This window comes from Arvicanthis niloticus, chromosome 21 (assembly GCF_011762505.2).
Source record: "Arvicanthis niloticus isolate mArvNil1 chromosome 21, mArvNil1.pat.X, whole genome shotgun sequence".
NCBI lineage: Eukaryota > Metazoa > Chordata > Mammalia > Rodentia > Muridae > Arvicanthis > Arvicanthis niloticus.
In genome coordinates, this window is record NC_047678.1 from 43,317,358 (window position 1) to 43,331,658 (window position 14,301).

Genomic DNA, 14,301 nt, shown 5'->3' on the forward strand with positions numbered 1-14,301 from the left:
TAATAAAAGTGAATGTTCAGGTCAGCACAGCAGTACCATGGTCACGAGCCTGGGACAGGTGACCCAGATTCTTATGCCACTTCCCTGTTCACACACATCTCTCATCTTCCTGTCTGGCTCCTTGGGAAAATTGTTAAGAGAAAAAAAACCCAAGTCCAGTTTGTAGGTAAATTGATCCTGTACATTGAAACAGCAGTGGGGGAGGCAGAGTCATAGAACACTTGGTGGTTTGTTCTTCATGAAGGGAGAAGAGGGTCCTTCTGCAGGAAGTAGTCTGTCACCAGCTAGTCTCTTCCTGAGGGCCTTTGCAGACTCAGACTGTGGGCTGTGGATTGGGCCCCAACAACACCTTTGATGGTGATCACTTTAAATCTGCATTATTCCCCCAAACAGCGCTGGGCCCACACACCTGCCAAAATCCAAGACAGTGTGTCGGAAAGGAGTTTGGCTTTAGACATCCTGGAATCGGAAAGCAGCTGGAGCACTAGTCATGTGGGCAAAGGGCTAAGCTCAGTGCGCCTGTCTGCTTTTCTGGAACAGGTGCGCATACAGCTGTCAGAGATGACACCTTGCTCCTCAGTACTGCCCTCCTTCCCTTGACCTTCGCAGGTTATCCGCTAACTACTTCCCGCAGGTGACTCCTGTGTGCCCCTTGAGACGATCACACATGAAACAGATGATGTTTCTATGGCATAGGAGTGTATATCCAGAAGACACCTGCTAGATGTCTCCAAATTTGAAAGAAGAATCCTGGTTCACTTTCTATCCTGAAGTATTGTGAGCCCAGTGAGACAAAGGCCCCAGGACATCCGGGCGGAGCCACATACTTGAACAGATGGCCAGGGTCAAAGGCAGTTTGTGTTTGCTTTTGACTAAGGGTAGGACCACCCTTGCTTTCATGTTGGAAATCTGTCTTCTGAATGCTCTGGCCTTTGAAGGGTGTGGGAAGTTAGCCTCAGGCTAGGCCACACTGCTGCTGACACAGGGCCAGCAGGACTGGGGCTGGAGGGGAAACATCTGGGAGGGGTTGTATGAGGGCCAGCTGCATGCTGGGCCAGAGTTTCTCATGCTTAAGCAGATCTGGGTGGGGTGCCCAGATCTTGTTTTGTCCAGTTTTAACTTTAAAAAGTTCTCAAAGTAAGGGGTTGGGGGGAGCCGAAAAACAAACAACCCAATGCTGGAAAATTGCATTGTGCCCGGACCCTCTTCCCAGTTTTCTACCTCTGCTTCTACATTTAGCACAATAAAACAGCCTTGAGGGTGGAGGACTTAGCACACATTTCCTTGGGGAAATATTAATCTAGTGTGTCTATCCTGGCTGAAAGCCAGCCCTGCCTGCTCTCCTCTGACACACGATGGGGACAGTACCACAGATGTGTAGTTGGAGGGGATGAAGGTGATAGGGCTCCAGATGGCCTGTCAGAATCCACTGTGGCTGGCTGTACACCTGGCCAGAGAGAAGTGGGGTGGACAAGAGACTGGGAATGCTTTAGATCCAGGATCAGCATGGGAAACAGATGAACCAGAATCGCTGTTCATTTCCATCCCTGAGTGGCTTTGTGCAGGGAAGTCCAGACTATCCATAGGGCCCCATGCATAGGCTGTGTTCTGAGAGCTGTACCACAAAAGATTAAAAAAAAAAAAAAATCCAGGAAATGGAGCTGGGGTGTAGCATTCTTGCTTAGTATGTAGAAGGCTCTGGATTTAAGCCCAGTACTATGATGCACAATGGGGTTGGACTCGGGCAGGAAACTTAGAGGAATAATGGGAAGAAAAGAGAGGAAGGAACCTGAAGAAGGAAAAAGGATGCCCAGTCACTAGCCTCCTGAATGGCTGCTCCAGCGGTTAGCCCCAGGGCCCACTGGGTAATATTTTGGAAGCCAACCTCAAGCCTGTAGGAATAGCATATACTGAGTCAGTCTCTCTCTCTCTCTCTCTCTCTCTCTCTCTCTCTCTCTCTCTCTCTCTCTCTCTCTCTCTCTCTCATTTTTGTAATGGCAATGCCAGTACTGGTTCCTCAAGACCTGGTTGCCCCAGAGAGTCCACACATAGACCCAAGTAATGCTATGTGACCTTGCCCCCAAATTATTTCTGACCGGTGAATAAAGATGCTGACATCCAACAGCTGGGCAGAAGAGACATAGGCGAGTTTAGGATTCCTGGGCTGGAGGTCAGAGAAGAGAGGAGGAAGAGTGAGAGGGAGGAGAAAGCTGCCACAAGGGGAGAGAGACCATGAGCACATGGCCAGGAGGAACAGCAAGTCTCTGGGGTATACTGCTGAGGAGGTAGCCAGGCCAACACATGGAAGAGTAGATTAGGGTAACTGTCTACGCCAAATAAAATAACCATAGTCTGAGTCTCATTTATTTGTAAGCTACTCGAGGATAAAGTTAAATTGGTTATACTACAGGGTTTTGTTTTGCTTTTTATTTTTGTTTTGTTTTGAGACATGGTTTCTCTTGTAGCCCTGGCTGTCCTGGAACTCTTTCTGTAGACTAGGCTGAACTCAAACTCAGATCTGCCTCCGGAGTGCTGGGAATGCCTCTCCATGCAAATGAGGTATCCTAAGCCATAGCCAATGATAAGCACCTACCCTAGAAATCCACACCCCCCCCAAACTATGTAGTCCTTGATTCACCCTGATTAAAGTTGAACTGCCTCTCTGAAGCAGTAGTCATTTCTGTCATACTCATGGCCTTCCAAACCCTCTTCCTAACTCTGCTCCCTTTGTCCTCGTGGGCTGGTGACCAACAGCCAGCCCTCTGGAGAAGGAAGGACTGTAGGGGCTGGCTTATAGTTCAGAAGGAAAACATTTAATTGAGGGCTCATATATAGTTCATAGGTTTAGTCCCTTATTGTCATTGCAGGTAGCATGGTGGCATGCAGGCAGACAAGGTGCTGGAGACCATGTTGAGAGTTCCACATCAAAAGCAGCAGGGAGCCACAGGCAGCAGGAAGAGAGGTTAACACTGGCCCTGGCTTGAGCATCTGGAATCTCAAAGCCCATTCCCAGTGACACACTTACTGCCACACCAACTAGTAGTGCCATACCCTATGGTCCTGTGGGGGCCATTATCCCTCAAACCACCACATCCTACTCCCTGGCCCCCAAAGGCTTGTGAGCATATCATTGTTCAACTTCAAAAGTCCCCAACCTCTAAAAATCTTTAGAGACTCATTAATCTCTTAGCCGTAACACCTGTAAGATAGAAATAAAAAAAGCAGATCATGAGCTGAAGAATTGGTTCAGTGGTTAAGAGCACTTGCCCTTCTTGGGAAGGACCCAGGTTCGATTCCCAGCACCCACATGGAGGCTCACCAATTTCTCAGGCAACAGGCATGCATATGGTGCACCATATGTGTAGGCAAAGCACTCATATGAATGAAATAAATCTAAAACAATGTTTTAAAATTAAAATATATAAAGTTTTAAAAGCAGATCACATACTTTTTTTTTTCCTTGGTTTTTTGAGACAGGGTTTCTCTGTGTAGCCCTTTTCTCTGTGTAGCCCTGGCTATCCTGGAACTCATTCTATAGACCAGGCTGGCCTCGAACTCAGAAATCTGCCAGCCTCTGGCTCCCAAGTGCTGGGATAAAAGGCATGCGCCACCACTGCCCGGCTGTGCAAACCTTTCTATGGAGACACAGCAGGTCCAAAGTCTGGGGAAGCCCCAAGACAAGACAACATACCCTGGTGACTATCCTAGTTCTAGAAAAGACACTGTAACTACAAGTGGAGTTCCTTGTGCTTGCGTGGAACTCTGTGCAGTGTGTGTGCACACCTATCCCTTTCAAAGTCCTGCAAGTGAAACAACCCAGGATGTTGCCTGCTGCTTACCACAGCCCCACAAGCTAACCTTTAAGGTTCAGGGTTTACTTGCCAGATCAAGTAGGGAAGAGTCACTCCTCAAGGTCAGGTGAAGCCTGCTTGGAATTAATTTTAGACAGATAGTTCCCAGTGTGCCTCCCACTCTCAGCTCATCCCTTCCCCAAAGTCCATTCTGGTCACAACGCCCCTGTGTGGCTTACTTCTGGCTTCCAGTTTTTTCATATGGTTCATTGCCTCTATCTGTATGTCTAGCTTTCTGACAACCCCCTTCCTGTCCCTGTCCCCACAGATGCTGAGGATCCAGGATGTGCCTCTCTGTCACTCAGCTACAAGTTATTTCTCCTTTTTCCTTGAGCCCCCACATGGACCACCATCCCTATTCCTCCTCTGACCTGGCCAAGTTAGTTGTCTTCCCTCCCTGCCAGCTCTGGCAGTTAAATGCCTAGTGATGCCCCTCTGCAAACTCCAGGTACAACATGGGTTCTTGCCATGTGTCCCTAGGACCTATTATGAGTATGAGGCACCGTGGGCTTACACAGTTATCGATATATGCTGGTCCCCTAAGGTTCTCCCATGGTTTGTAAGCCTGGGATAACCTCCCCAGCAAAAGTAGAGTAAGGCCTTCACAGTTGGGCCCATTTTGGGAAACAGGTCTTGTCTTAAATTCTTGCTATTTCTTATGCTGGTTGTAATGGAGTCAGGCCGAAGTGAGGAGTTGGGAAAGCAAAGGAGTTTTTGCTTGTTTTTTAAAAGAACTATTAACTTCCCCCTGCATTTTCTACCCACCCAGTTTTCCTGGAAGCAAGACTCCTTGTTAAGTTATGCAATCACCAGTCCCCAGATTATCCCACTGTGAGTATGAACCCTCTCCCGCTTACAAAAATGATGGGCGGTGCTTTTTTCCATTAGTTAAGGAGATCTGCAGATGTTCTGCTTCCAGCTGGTCACTGGCTGACCATCTAAGTTCCTTCTCCTGGGCCTGGACAAAATGCCCCTCCCCAGCCAGATGGACAGATGGATCAAGACTGGTTCAGAGGTCAGAGAAAAGCTGAATGACATGTTACTGCTTTTTTTTTTTTTTTTTTGCCTTGATCTCCTGAACTTCTTGCCTGACTCTCAAGTGCTGTGATTACAGATGTGTAAAATACCCTGTTTATTACAGATGTGCACAATACCCGATTTATTACATGCTAAGGATCAAACCCAGGGCTTTTGTTTGCTTGTTTGTTTGTTTGTTTTTGTTTTTAGAGACAGGGTTTCTCCGTGTAGTCCTGGCTGTCCTGGAACTCATTCTGTAGAGTAGGCTGGCCTCGAACTCAAAAGATCTGCGTGTCTCTTCTTCTTGAGTGCTGGGATTAAAGGTGTGAGCCACCATGCTCAGCTCAAAACCAGGGCTTCCTGCATGCTAGGCCAGCACTCTACCAACTGAGCTATAACCCCATCCCTGCATTTTATTTTTTAAAAGGTCGTGTTCACAGAAAATTTTACCTACTCTACAAAGGACCTTATCTCTAGAAGCCATTTTTGAGTAACTGGTCCATCCAGGCCACCTTGCTGCCTAAAGGTGAAAACATGGTCATACACTGTAGCATCCCCACTGGAGCTGGGACAGGACATACCTCTGCCCTGTGTGCCTTACATTCCATCAATTGTCTCCAAGGGTCTTTTCCAGAATTTTATGTGGGATTTAATTGTGTATTCATCTCCTCCAGCCTGATACTGATGTTAGTGTGATAACTCCCACTCTGCAGAATCTCCAAACACTGGAGGGTTCGCACTGGTGGGTTCACACCATAGGCAGATCCTTCAGGCTGGGTGTACCCATTGATGTGCCCCCAGCATTCTTTATGTTTGATTTCTGACAGTGAGACACATTTGGGTTCATTTCCTGCACCAGCCTTGGACCCAGCATCTCTCCGCCATGCCCTGAATCCTTGAGTAGAATGTGGTGTTCAGTACTTACACGCCAGGAGGACTCAAGGCTTTGGAGGGCTTGTAGCAGTAAGGCCCTTCCAAGGACAGCTGGGAGTCAGATGTTTCTGCATTCTTATGTCACTACACATATAGATTCCCCTGAATATGCTCACATTCACAGGGGCCTACCAATAACCCTGCTTCTAACCCTGCACTATGAACACCTACAGGGGGTCATTCCGGTTTCCTTTTTCTACATGGTCATAAATCCCTTCTCTGAAATGAAACCTACTTCCCACTGTTTTACAAGGGTCTGCTTATGTCATTGGTGTTCCTGTGGTCTCTGCCACCACCTTGCAGGGTTCCTCCTTCCTGTGCTTGGAATCCAGCCCTGTTGTAGGACCTCCACCTTCCTGGCTATGCCTCCCTCTGTCCTGCAGAGCTTTGATACCCCTCACTGCACATTCAGGAGATATTATCCCAGCTCCCTCTCGGACACCTCTGCTCTAGGGCCTTTTTGGTCCCTTCTCTGCTCTGGTCCCCTCTTTTGCTCTGTCTCTTTTATGAACTCAGGACAGATTTTTGAGGGGAAAATGTAAGGAAGGACCCCCCAGTTCCCTCAACAAAATGGGAAAGGACATTATGTGGATGCAGAGACTCATTAAGCCAATGCCAGGGCCAACCTGGCTCCTGCCAGAGATGATCACTGGATGGATTGAACAATGACAGCTATTGGCTATCTTTCAGAATCCTTTGAAATGTTGACTTTCTGGGAGACTGGCCAGGCTGCTGGGTGTTTGTCCAGCAGTGTAGCTATGGCGCCCAAGCCTTTCTCCTTTGGCAGGCTTGCTTCACTTTTATTTTTTTTTTTCCCTCTTTCTTTTTTGCATGTCTTCAGCCAAGTTTTGGGAGGGTTTCCCAGACAGAGATCCTTGTGTCCACAGCCTTAAGACGTGCAGCCCAGGCTGCAGTGGACACTGCTTTCTGACCCAGGCACTGCAGGCAGCAGCAGCAGAATGGAAGTCTGGGGCACCTACCTGATCTTCTGCATTTTTTTCTTCCTGTCCCAGGTCACTGCAGAGTCACCCACCCCCAAGACCAAGAAGGCTGCAAATGCCAAGAAAGGTAAGCAGGGGGCCAGCTGCCCCTCCCAGTGCCCTAGGGGCAGCTTTTCCTTTATCTTCTGGGGGAGCCATCACCCTTCCCCACACTCTGGGGACAGCTGCTTTTCTAGTTACCTCATGATTCTCCCTTCATTTCTAATCTTGATGAATCCTCCTGGGACCTTTGAGGAAAGGCCCTCTGTGCTTGGGGAGTTCTCACAGGAAGGATGGTTGTCAGAGCTTCCAGAGTCCCTGGCTCTTAGAATGGAGAATAACCTTACTACGTTTTCTAAACTAGCATCTGCTCCCTCTCTGGCACCCAATATGTTAAGAGAAATCAAACCTCCGGCTTGGAGATGGCCAGTTCCCCACAGGGAGCACCAGCCTGGATTTCCTCAACTGTGAGCCCAGGAGGGTGGAATTTACTTCAAGACTTGTAGTCAACATTTAATAATATGTATGAAGTCCTCCATGGACAAACTTTTGCTTGGCACTGAGAGGGGAAATGGGGAGAGATGGACTCTTACTTCCGTGAGGCGTCAGCCTTGTCACCTCAGATTGAGCTCCAGCATCTCTCTTCTCTGAAAGGTTGAGGGTTCGAGACCTACCTCCGTAGTCCTGTCAGCAGTGAGGTCAGCCTGGGGTGCGTGGAGATGAAAGAGCAGAATGTTCTGGTAATGACTAAGGCTGTCACCCCTACAGGACTTGGAGGATGGCAGGGAGAGTCAGAGAAACGGGGCCCAGAACCCAGCCAAAGAGGAAGGAGGGTGTGAGGAAATCTACAGGCCTTCTTAACCGCCACAGTGAAGTGCACAAATCAGTATCTCAGAGCACAGGGCTACAGCAAAGAACAGGCAGGATTCAGTGGTAGGATACTTGCCGGGTGTCTGCAAGAAACTGGGTTTGAGCCCCAGTATCACACAAAATCCAGAATGAAGGTACACACTTTAACCACGAGGCTCCAGAAGTGGAGGCAGGAGAATTATAATTTAAGGTTATCGTCAACTGTATAGCAGATTTGAGGCCAGCCAAGGCTACAGAACCCAGCTCAAAAAAAAAAGTAACAAGACAAAACCCCAGGGTTAGAGTTAGGTGCTTCTCGCTGTGCTCTGGTGTCCCTGCTGACTAGACTGTGTGACTTCCTGGTTCCGTCTTCAGAACCTCAAACAAACAAACAAGATAAAGCTGGGTGTGGTGATGCAGGCCTTTAATCTCAGGATTCTGGAGACAGGCACATGGACCTCTGTGAGTTTGAGGCCAGCCTAGTCTACATAGTGGGTTCCAGGCCAGGCAAGGCTATACAGGGGGACCCTGTCTTAAAAATAGGCAAACCCAAAATACTGAAGACTTGAGTTTACAATGTGAACAGAATTCAAAACAGAATGGATACTATACTGACATCCCTTTGACAAAGGGATTTATCATAGCCATACATGTATGGAGATGAATCCTGCTAGCCTGAGTAACTAACACATGTTAGTGATCATTTAGAAAATTTAAATGGAATAAAAAAAAAATTTGAATGGGCTGACTAAAAGTAACTGTCTGTTGTGTGTATAGAGAACTATTCCAGAAAGATCCCAAATATAACAGAGACGACTTCTGCGGGGAACAGTCTGGATTGGAAAGGCGATTTTGGGGTGGTCTTAAGTCAGATGAATATAATTGTCTACAAAATGCTCACTTTAAAATAGGACTGAGTACCTTGTATGGCTCATTGTCAACACTAACACCAGGACACTGCTGTGCGAGGGACGCACATCTAATTTCTGAACAAATGACTTCGGAATGTGGAAAACGGTTGCCAGTTCCTCAAGTTCTCATCAGTCTTGTAACTCATGTCATGTGGGAAAGGAGAGGATCAGAGCAGGGGTCAGCCTTCAGTAACGGCTGCGCTCAAGCGCTGGTCGGGATGGCTCCCATGGGACCCCGAGTTAATATTATCACAGTGACTCACAGCACCTACGTTACCCTGTGCTGGTGCTGCCTGTGAACACACACAGAGCTTGTGTGAACCCAGGGATTGAAGCAGAGGCTCAGAGTGACCTGGTTGCTGGCTCCAACCCTATCTGCTTTGCTCTCACACTTGATGATGACTGGACGTCACTGGTTTTTGTACATGTAAGCCTGTGTCTTGGCCACAGTTCCTTGGCAAAACGTCTAGTGGGTGGACAAAGACTCTGACCTCATCAATGTGGATTTCACATGAAATGGCCCTTGGAAGGGCCTCCCTATGCTTTGCCTCAAGCCAAACAGACCTTTCCTGGGAACCCCTGGGACTTTAGAAAGGGGTTCACCCACAGCTTTCAGCACACACACACACTCACATACATACTGTCCTTTACCTACACCTGCTGATGCACAGGCAGCCCCTGTCATCAGAGATGCCATGTACCATGAGACAGATGGGAATAGTGTGGTTCTGTGGCTACTTGGATCAAGGCATTGGGCTAGCTGCTCTACGATTCTACACAGGTCATTTAAATCTGGCCTCAGTTTCCTTGTGAAGTGGTGGAGATTGAAGATGGTACTTGCCCGTGGCATAGGGCTGGTTGTGAGCATGGCTAAGGTGGTGCACAACGAGCCCAGTCCTTCTGCAGTGGCTGCTCTGTGGGAAGTGGCTTCCCTGCTCTCCCCCAGCTGTAGCTGGTGTGGGGGGGGGGGGGCACACGCCCCATGCTGTGTCATTTCTCCTGGGATTCCACAGAGTCATTTCAGAGTGCTCTTATCATCTCACTGGATATACAAGAAGGTGGAGCCATGTTGGTGAACATGTGTCTCCACCCTGTTACCCTCAACTCAGTCTAGGGCTTGCTATCTCAGTTTCTCCCCCATACCCAGCCCTGTGTGCCCTTCTACCACCACCACCCCCAGTCCTAGGGGTATTGACCTCTGTGATTTCTTAGCCCATAGTCCTACTGGAGCTGATAAATGGCTGTTTCCTTAAATCCTGCTAATCCCAGCCCCACCATGATAAATGCAGGATAGAGAAGCCCAAGAAGAACCAGGAACAGGTCTTAGATGGAAATCTAGGCTGGGAGAAGGAATTCCCTCTTGCCTCTTTGGGGCTGGCCGATGGGGAGGGGAGCATCTGCCTACCTCAGATTTTCATTGCCTCATGCCTCTGTCCTAGATTTGGTGAGCCCAAAGATGTTTGAGGAACTCAAGAACAGGCTGGATGTCCTGGCACAGGAGGTGGCCCTGCTGAAGGAGAAGCAGGCCTTGCAGACTGGTAAGTGCAGGATAGCCATTAGGAAGAACACACTTAAGAAAGGGCCAGGCTGGTAACAGGCAAGGAAGAAGGTTTCCAGCCAGTGCCAAGCTCAAGGGGAGGTGGCCTAACTTACAGCTGTAAGACCCACCTGGTCAGGCAGAGTTGGGTCTGGTCACAGCTAGAGAATATGGGGTCTCCAGAGGCCAGAAGGCACTCCAACAGGAATCTAACACTGTCCAGTGGGAGTGAGAGTTCTGGGGCAGGGCCAGGCATCATACTGCAGCCCAGGCCAGTCACGGGAACTGTACTTAGTCGTCTCACAGCTCTGAGGCACATTGCTTCATACCCTCTCCCTGTCCATCCCTCTGCATCTCTGCAGCTTTACAGATGGTTTCTGAATCACGGCAACTAGGCCAGCATTTGTCAGTCTCAATGTAAAGATCTGCCAGCTGATGGGGGCTGGAGAGATGGAAATTGAGGACCAGAGTTTGATTCTCATCACCACGCCTGGTGGTTCACAACAGCTGTAACTCCAGTTCCAAAGGACCTAACGCTTACTGTCCTCCATGGGCACTGGGCTTCATGTGCGTTATTACCCCCGACCACACACACACACACACACTTTAAAAATAAAAAATAAGGCATGGTAGCACGTGCCTTTAATCCCAACACTCAGGAAGCAGAGGTAGGCAAATTCTGTGAGCTCAAGGCTAGCCTGGTCTACAGAATGAGTTTCAGGCTACTCAGGATCATACAGTGAGACTCTATCTCAAAATCAAAACAAATAATAATCAGATTAAGAAAATAAAATCTTGGGGCTGGAGAGATGGCTTAGTCATTAAGAGCACCAGCTGTTTCTCCTGAGGACCTGGGTTCAGTCCCCGGCACCCACATAGTGACTCACAACCATTTGTAATTCTAGCTCCAAGGGATTTAATGCCTTCTGGCCTGAGGGCAACCCCACACAGACATGGTCTACACTCACACAGGTATATGCACATACACATAAAAAAACTTCTAAAAATAAAATATTAAAAAAAAAAAAAAAAAGATGGGCTGAGGCAGAGGGAGTCTCATGGTCACCCTGCTGGGGAGTGGCAAAGAAGGCCCACAGCCTCATAGCTTGGGCACTCTAGCAGCCAGAACAGCCAGTCTTTATTCTCTTGCTTGGGGTAGCCCAAGCTGACTGGCCATCCACTCTGCCAGGCCAGTCCTCTTTCAAGTTGGATGTTCCTCCCCATCAGGGTCATCTTGCTTGTGTCCCATTCTCTACTCACCCTGTGACCTTGCCTCTGTTCTGTGGTGTGCCGTGAGCACACCGTGTGTGCTTGGCCCTGGGCTACGTATTCGATGCACCTGAGTGTGTTGTGGGTGTGCTCCAGAGTCTGTGACTAAACACTTCAGTGAGGCCTAGCTGTCAAATCCCTCAGGGACCTGGGAATGTTTCTCTTGAATATCCACTGGGTGGAATGGCTGGGTGCAAGGGGTAGGGGCCAAGATGGAGCTCTGACATATGTGACCCTGCAGCAAAACCTACACACCCCATCTGCCTGATGCTTAAGTTTGAAATCAAGTTAAACAAACAGCTACATCAAGCTCACCATGGGAAAACTGCTACAAACAGCTACATCAAAGCTCATCATGGGTACCTTCCTCCTAACCCGGGAGGCTGATGTTTCACCGAGCACTCTAGTTCAGAGTGGTTTTTGAAATGGCCATTCCTTAGAGTCGTTTTGCTACAAATGCTTCTGCAGTCTCTGCTCGTTCTCCCAGCTCCACCCACACAGCCAGGGACCTGGTCTAGGCAAAGGTCCCCTGTGTTGATCCCCCGTGGAGAAGCTTGCTGGCCCTCAGGCAGGAGTGGTAGGTCCTAAGTACCTAGGGTGTGGTCTCTAGTTCAAGAAGGTAAATGCCTGGCAGTGTGAGCTAGTGGCTTGATCCTAGGGAGGGGCCTGGCGACAGCTCATTCAAGGAGGCTCTGTTTGGTTGGGGAAGCTACCTTTGAGATAAGGTGGGCTAGCTGGGCAGCGGTGGCACATGTCTTTAATCCCAGCACTTGGGAGGCAGAGGCAGGTGGATTTCTGAGTTTGAACTCAGCCTGGTCTACAGAGTGAGTTGCAGGACAGCCAGGGCTACACAGAAAAACCCTGTCTCAAAAAACCAAACCAGAGAGAGACAGGGAGAGAGAGAGAGAGAGAGAGAGAGAGAGAGAGAGAGAGAGAGAGAGAGAGAGAGAGAGAGAGAGAGAGAGAGAGAGAGAGAGAGAGAGGAGGTGGGCTGAGGTCCCGTTCCCATGCCTGGTGCCAACCTTTGTAGCCCAGGTAACTGTCCTGTTCCCGGCAGAGACCAGGTGACTTTTTCCACTCCCTTTATCTCTGGAAGTCAGTGACCCTGGTTAAGTGGCCCTCTGCAGCAGAGGGGTGATCATTCAGTGTCTGCCACAACAGGGTCCTGAAGTGAGAGGAAGCAGGCTTCGGGAGGTGGATGGGATGGGAAGAAGGGTGGGAGTCAGCTGGAGCATCCAAGCCTTCTGTGACGGTCATCTCTTTCTTCAGTGTGCCTGAAGGGTACCAAGGTGAACTTGAAGTGCCTCTTGGCCTTCACCCAGCCGAAGACCTTCCATGAGGCGAGCGAGGACTGCATCTCTCAAGGGGGCACGCTGGCCACGCCGCAGTCGGAGCTAGAGAACGAGGCACTGTTTGAGTACGCGCGCCAGAGCGTGGGCAGCGAGGCAGAGATCTGGCTGGGCCTCAACGATATGGCTGCAGAAGGCACTTGGGTGGACATGACCGGCGGCCGCCTGGCCTACAAGAACTGGGAGACGGAGATCACGACGCAACCCGACGGCGGCAAAGCCGAGAACTGCGCTGCCCTGTCCTGCGCAGCCAACGGCAAGTGGTTCGACAAGCGATGCCGTGATCAGCTGCCCTACATCTGCCAGTTTGCCATTGTGTAGCCCAGTCTCTTCTAGCCCAGCCCTGAGCGGAGGGGCTGACCCTGGGCCAGGGAGGGGTGTGAACCGCAAACAGCAGAAGGCTGTTGATGGGTGGGGCTTGTGGGCTTGCTATGCGGGGCGGGGTGTTGGTGGGCTGAGCTGAACATTGGTGAGTGGGGCGGGTGTGGTGGTTCTCAGGGAGAGACAAGTTGTTGCAGGGCCCAGAAGGGTGGGGAGACCTTTCTGTCCCTCTCTCTGCTTGTTTTTTGCAAATAAAGTTGGTGCAGAATTCCTAAAGTTGGCTGGTTGGCAGGTCAGGGCGGGAAGAAGATTCCAGGAGCCTGGCCCCAAACCCAGGAAAACCGTAGTCACATTTCCGGTTTGCTTACTGTAGAGACTGTTTCCCTCTGTTGGAATACAACACATACTCCAGTTCTGGCAGGCGTGTTTGGGATCTGGGCTGGGGCTATCCCTTCTCTTGTTGGGGATTCATCTGGGGGAAACACGGGCATTCAGGAGGCTGCTGTGGGGTAAAGGATGAGTGGGGTATCAAGGCTTCCCAAGGAGATTTCCTATCTGCCTCTATTATCCCGGGAGGCTGGTCCAGGAGCCAGATATAACAGTCGCCAGCACTGCCTGGCTAGCGTGTTCCTTTCCCTCCCACTCCTTACAGCCAGCCCGCCAGGGGTTCCACATTGCTTCTTATCAGCACAGATCATCATCGAGCCTCCCATACTGCAGGAACTTACATGTATTCTGGTTTAGCTTTTTTTTTTTTTTTTTTTTTTCCCACCCAGGACAGTTACTATAACTGGGTTGATTCCACAGGCCTGGGCCTTCCCACCACCATGGAATACTGGTCTCACACGACAAGAACTCTCCAAAAATGAAACACAGTAGCCTCATGCCTCTCCTTCCTCAAATGGCTTCTAGTGTGACCTGGCCCGCTCTGGTGCTTTCTCTATCAGCATCACACTGGTGATGGTGTGATTGATTGACTGGGACGGGAGAGAGCTTGTAAGGGAGCTGTGTACGTCACCATCAGACTGTCTAAGCATTGGGACATAATTGTTCAAGTCATGGGCAGGGTGATGCGCCACAGCTGTTAGTGTGGCAACATTAAGTGTGAGGCCTGTGCTCAGGATGGCCAGCCAGCTAAGAGCTCTGATTCCAAACAGATTTCCTTAATTACCATTACGGAAATCAAGAATCAAGAAGTTGTGGGTCCTGGTAGAAAGGCAGTCTGGGCAGGCGATAAACATTGCCTTCTTCTGTGGGAAGAGGGCAGTGTGGGAAAGAGAATGA

General features: G+C 49.6%; 1 protein-coding gene across 1 annotated transcript; it reads left to right on the forward strand.

Annotated features, from left to right (window-relative positions):
* The first annotated feature begins 6,642 nt into the window (after positions 1-6,642).
* Clec3b (C-type lectin domain family 3 member B) lies at positions 6,643-13,293 on the forward strand. The gene is made up of 3 exons (XM_034484147.2): positions 6,643-6,869; positions 9,981-10,079; positions 12,617-13,293. The coding sequence occupies exons 1-3, from the start codon at positions 6,761-6,763 to the stop codon at positions 13,015-13,017; spliced, it is 609 nt and encodes a 202-aa protein (XP_034340038.1). The 5' UTR covers positions 6,643-6,760; the 3' UTR covers positions 13,018-13,293.
* The last annotated feature ends 1,008 nt before the right edge of the window (positions 13,294-14,301 follow it).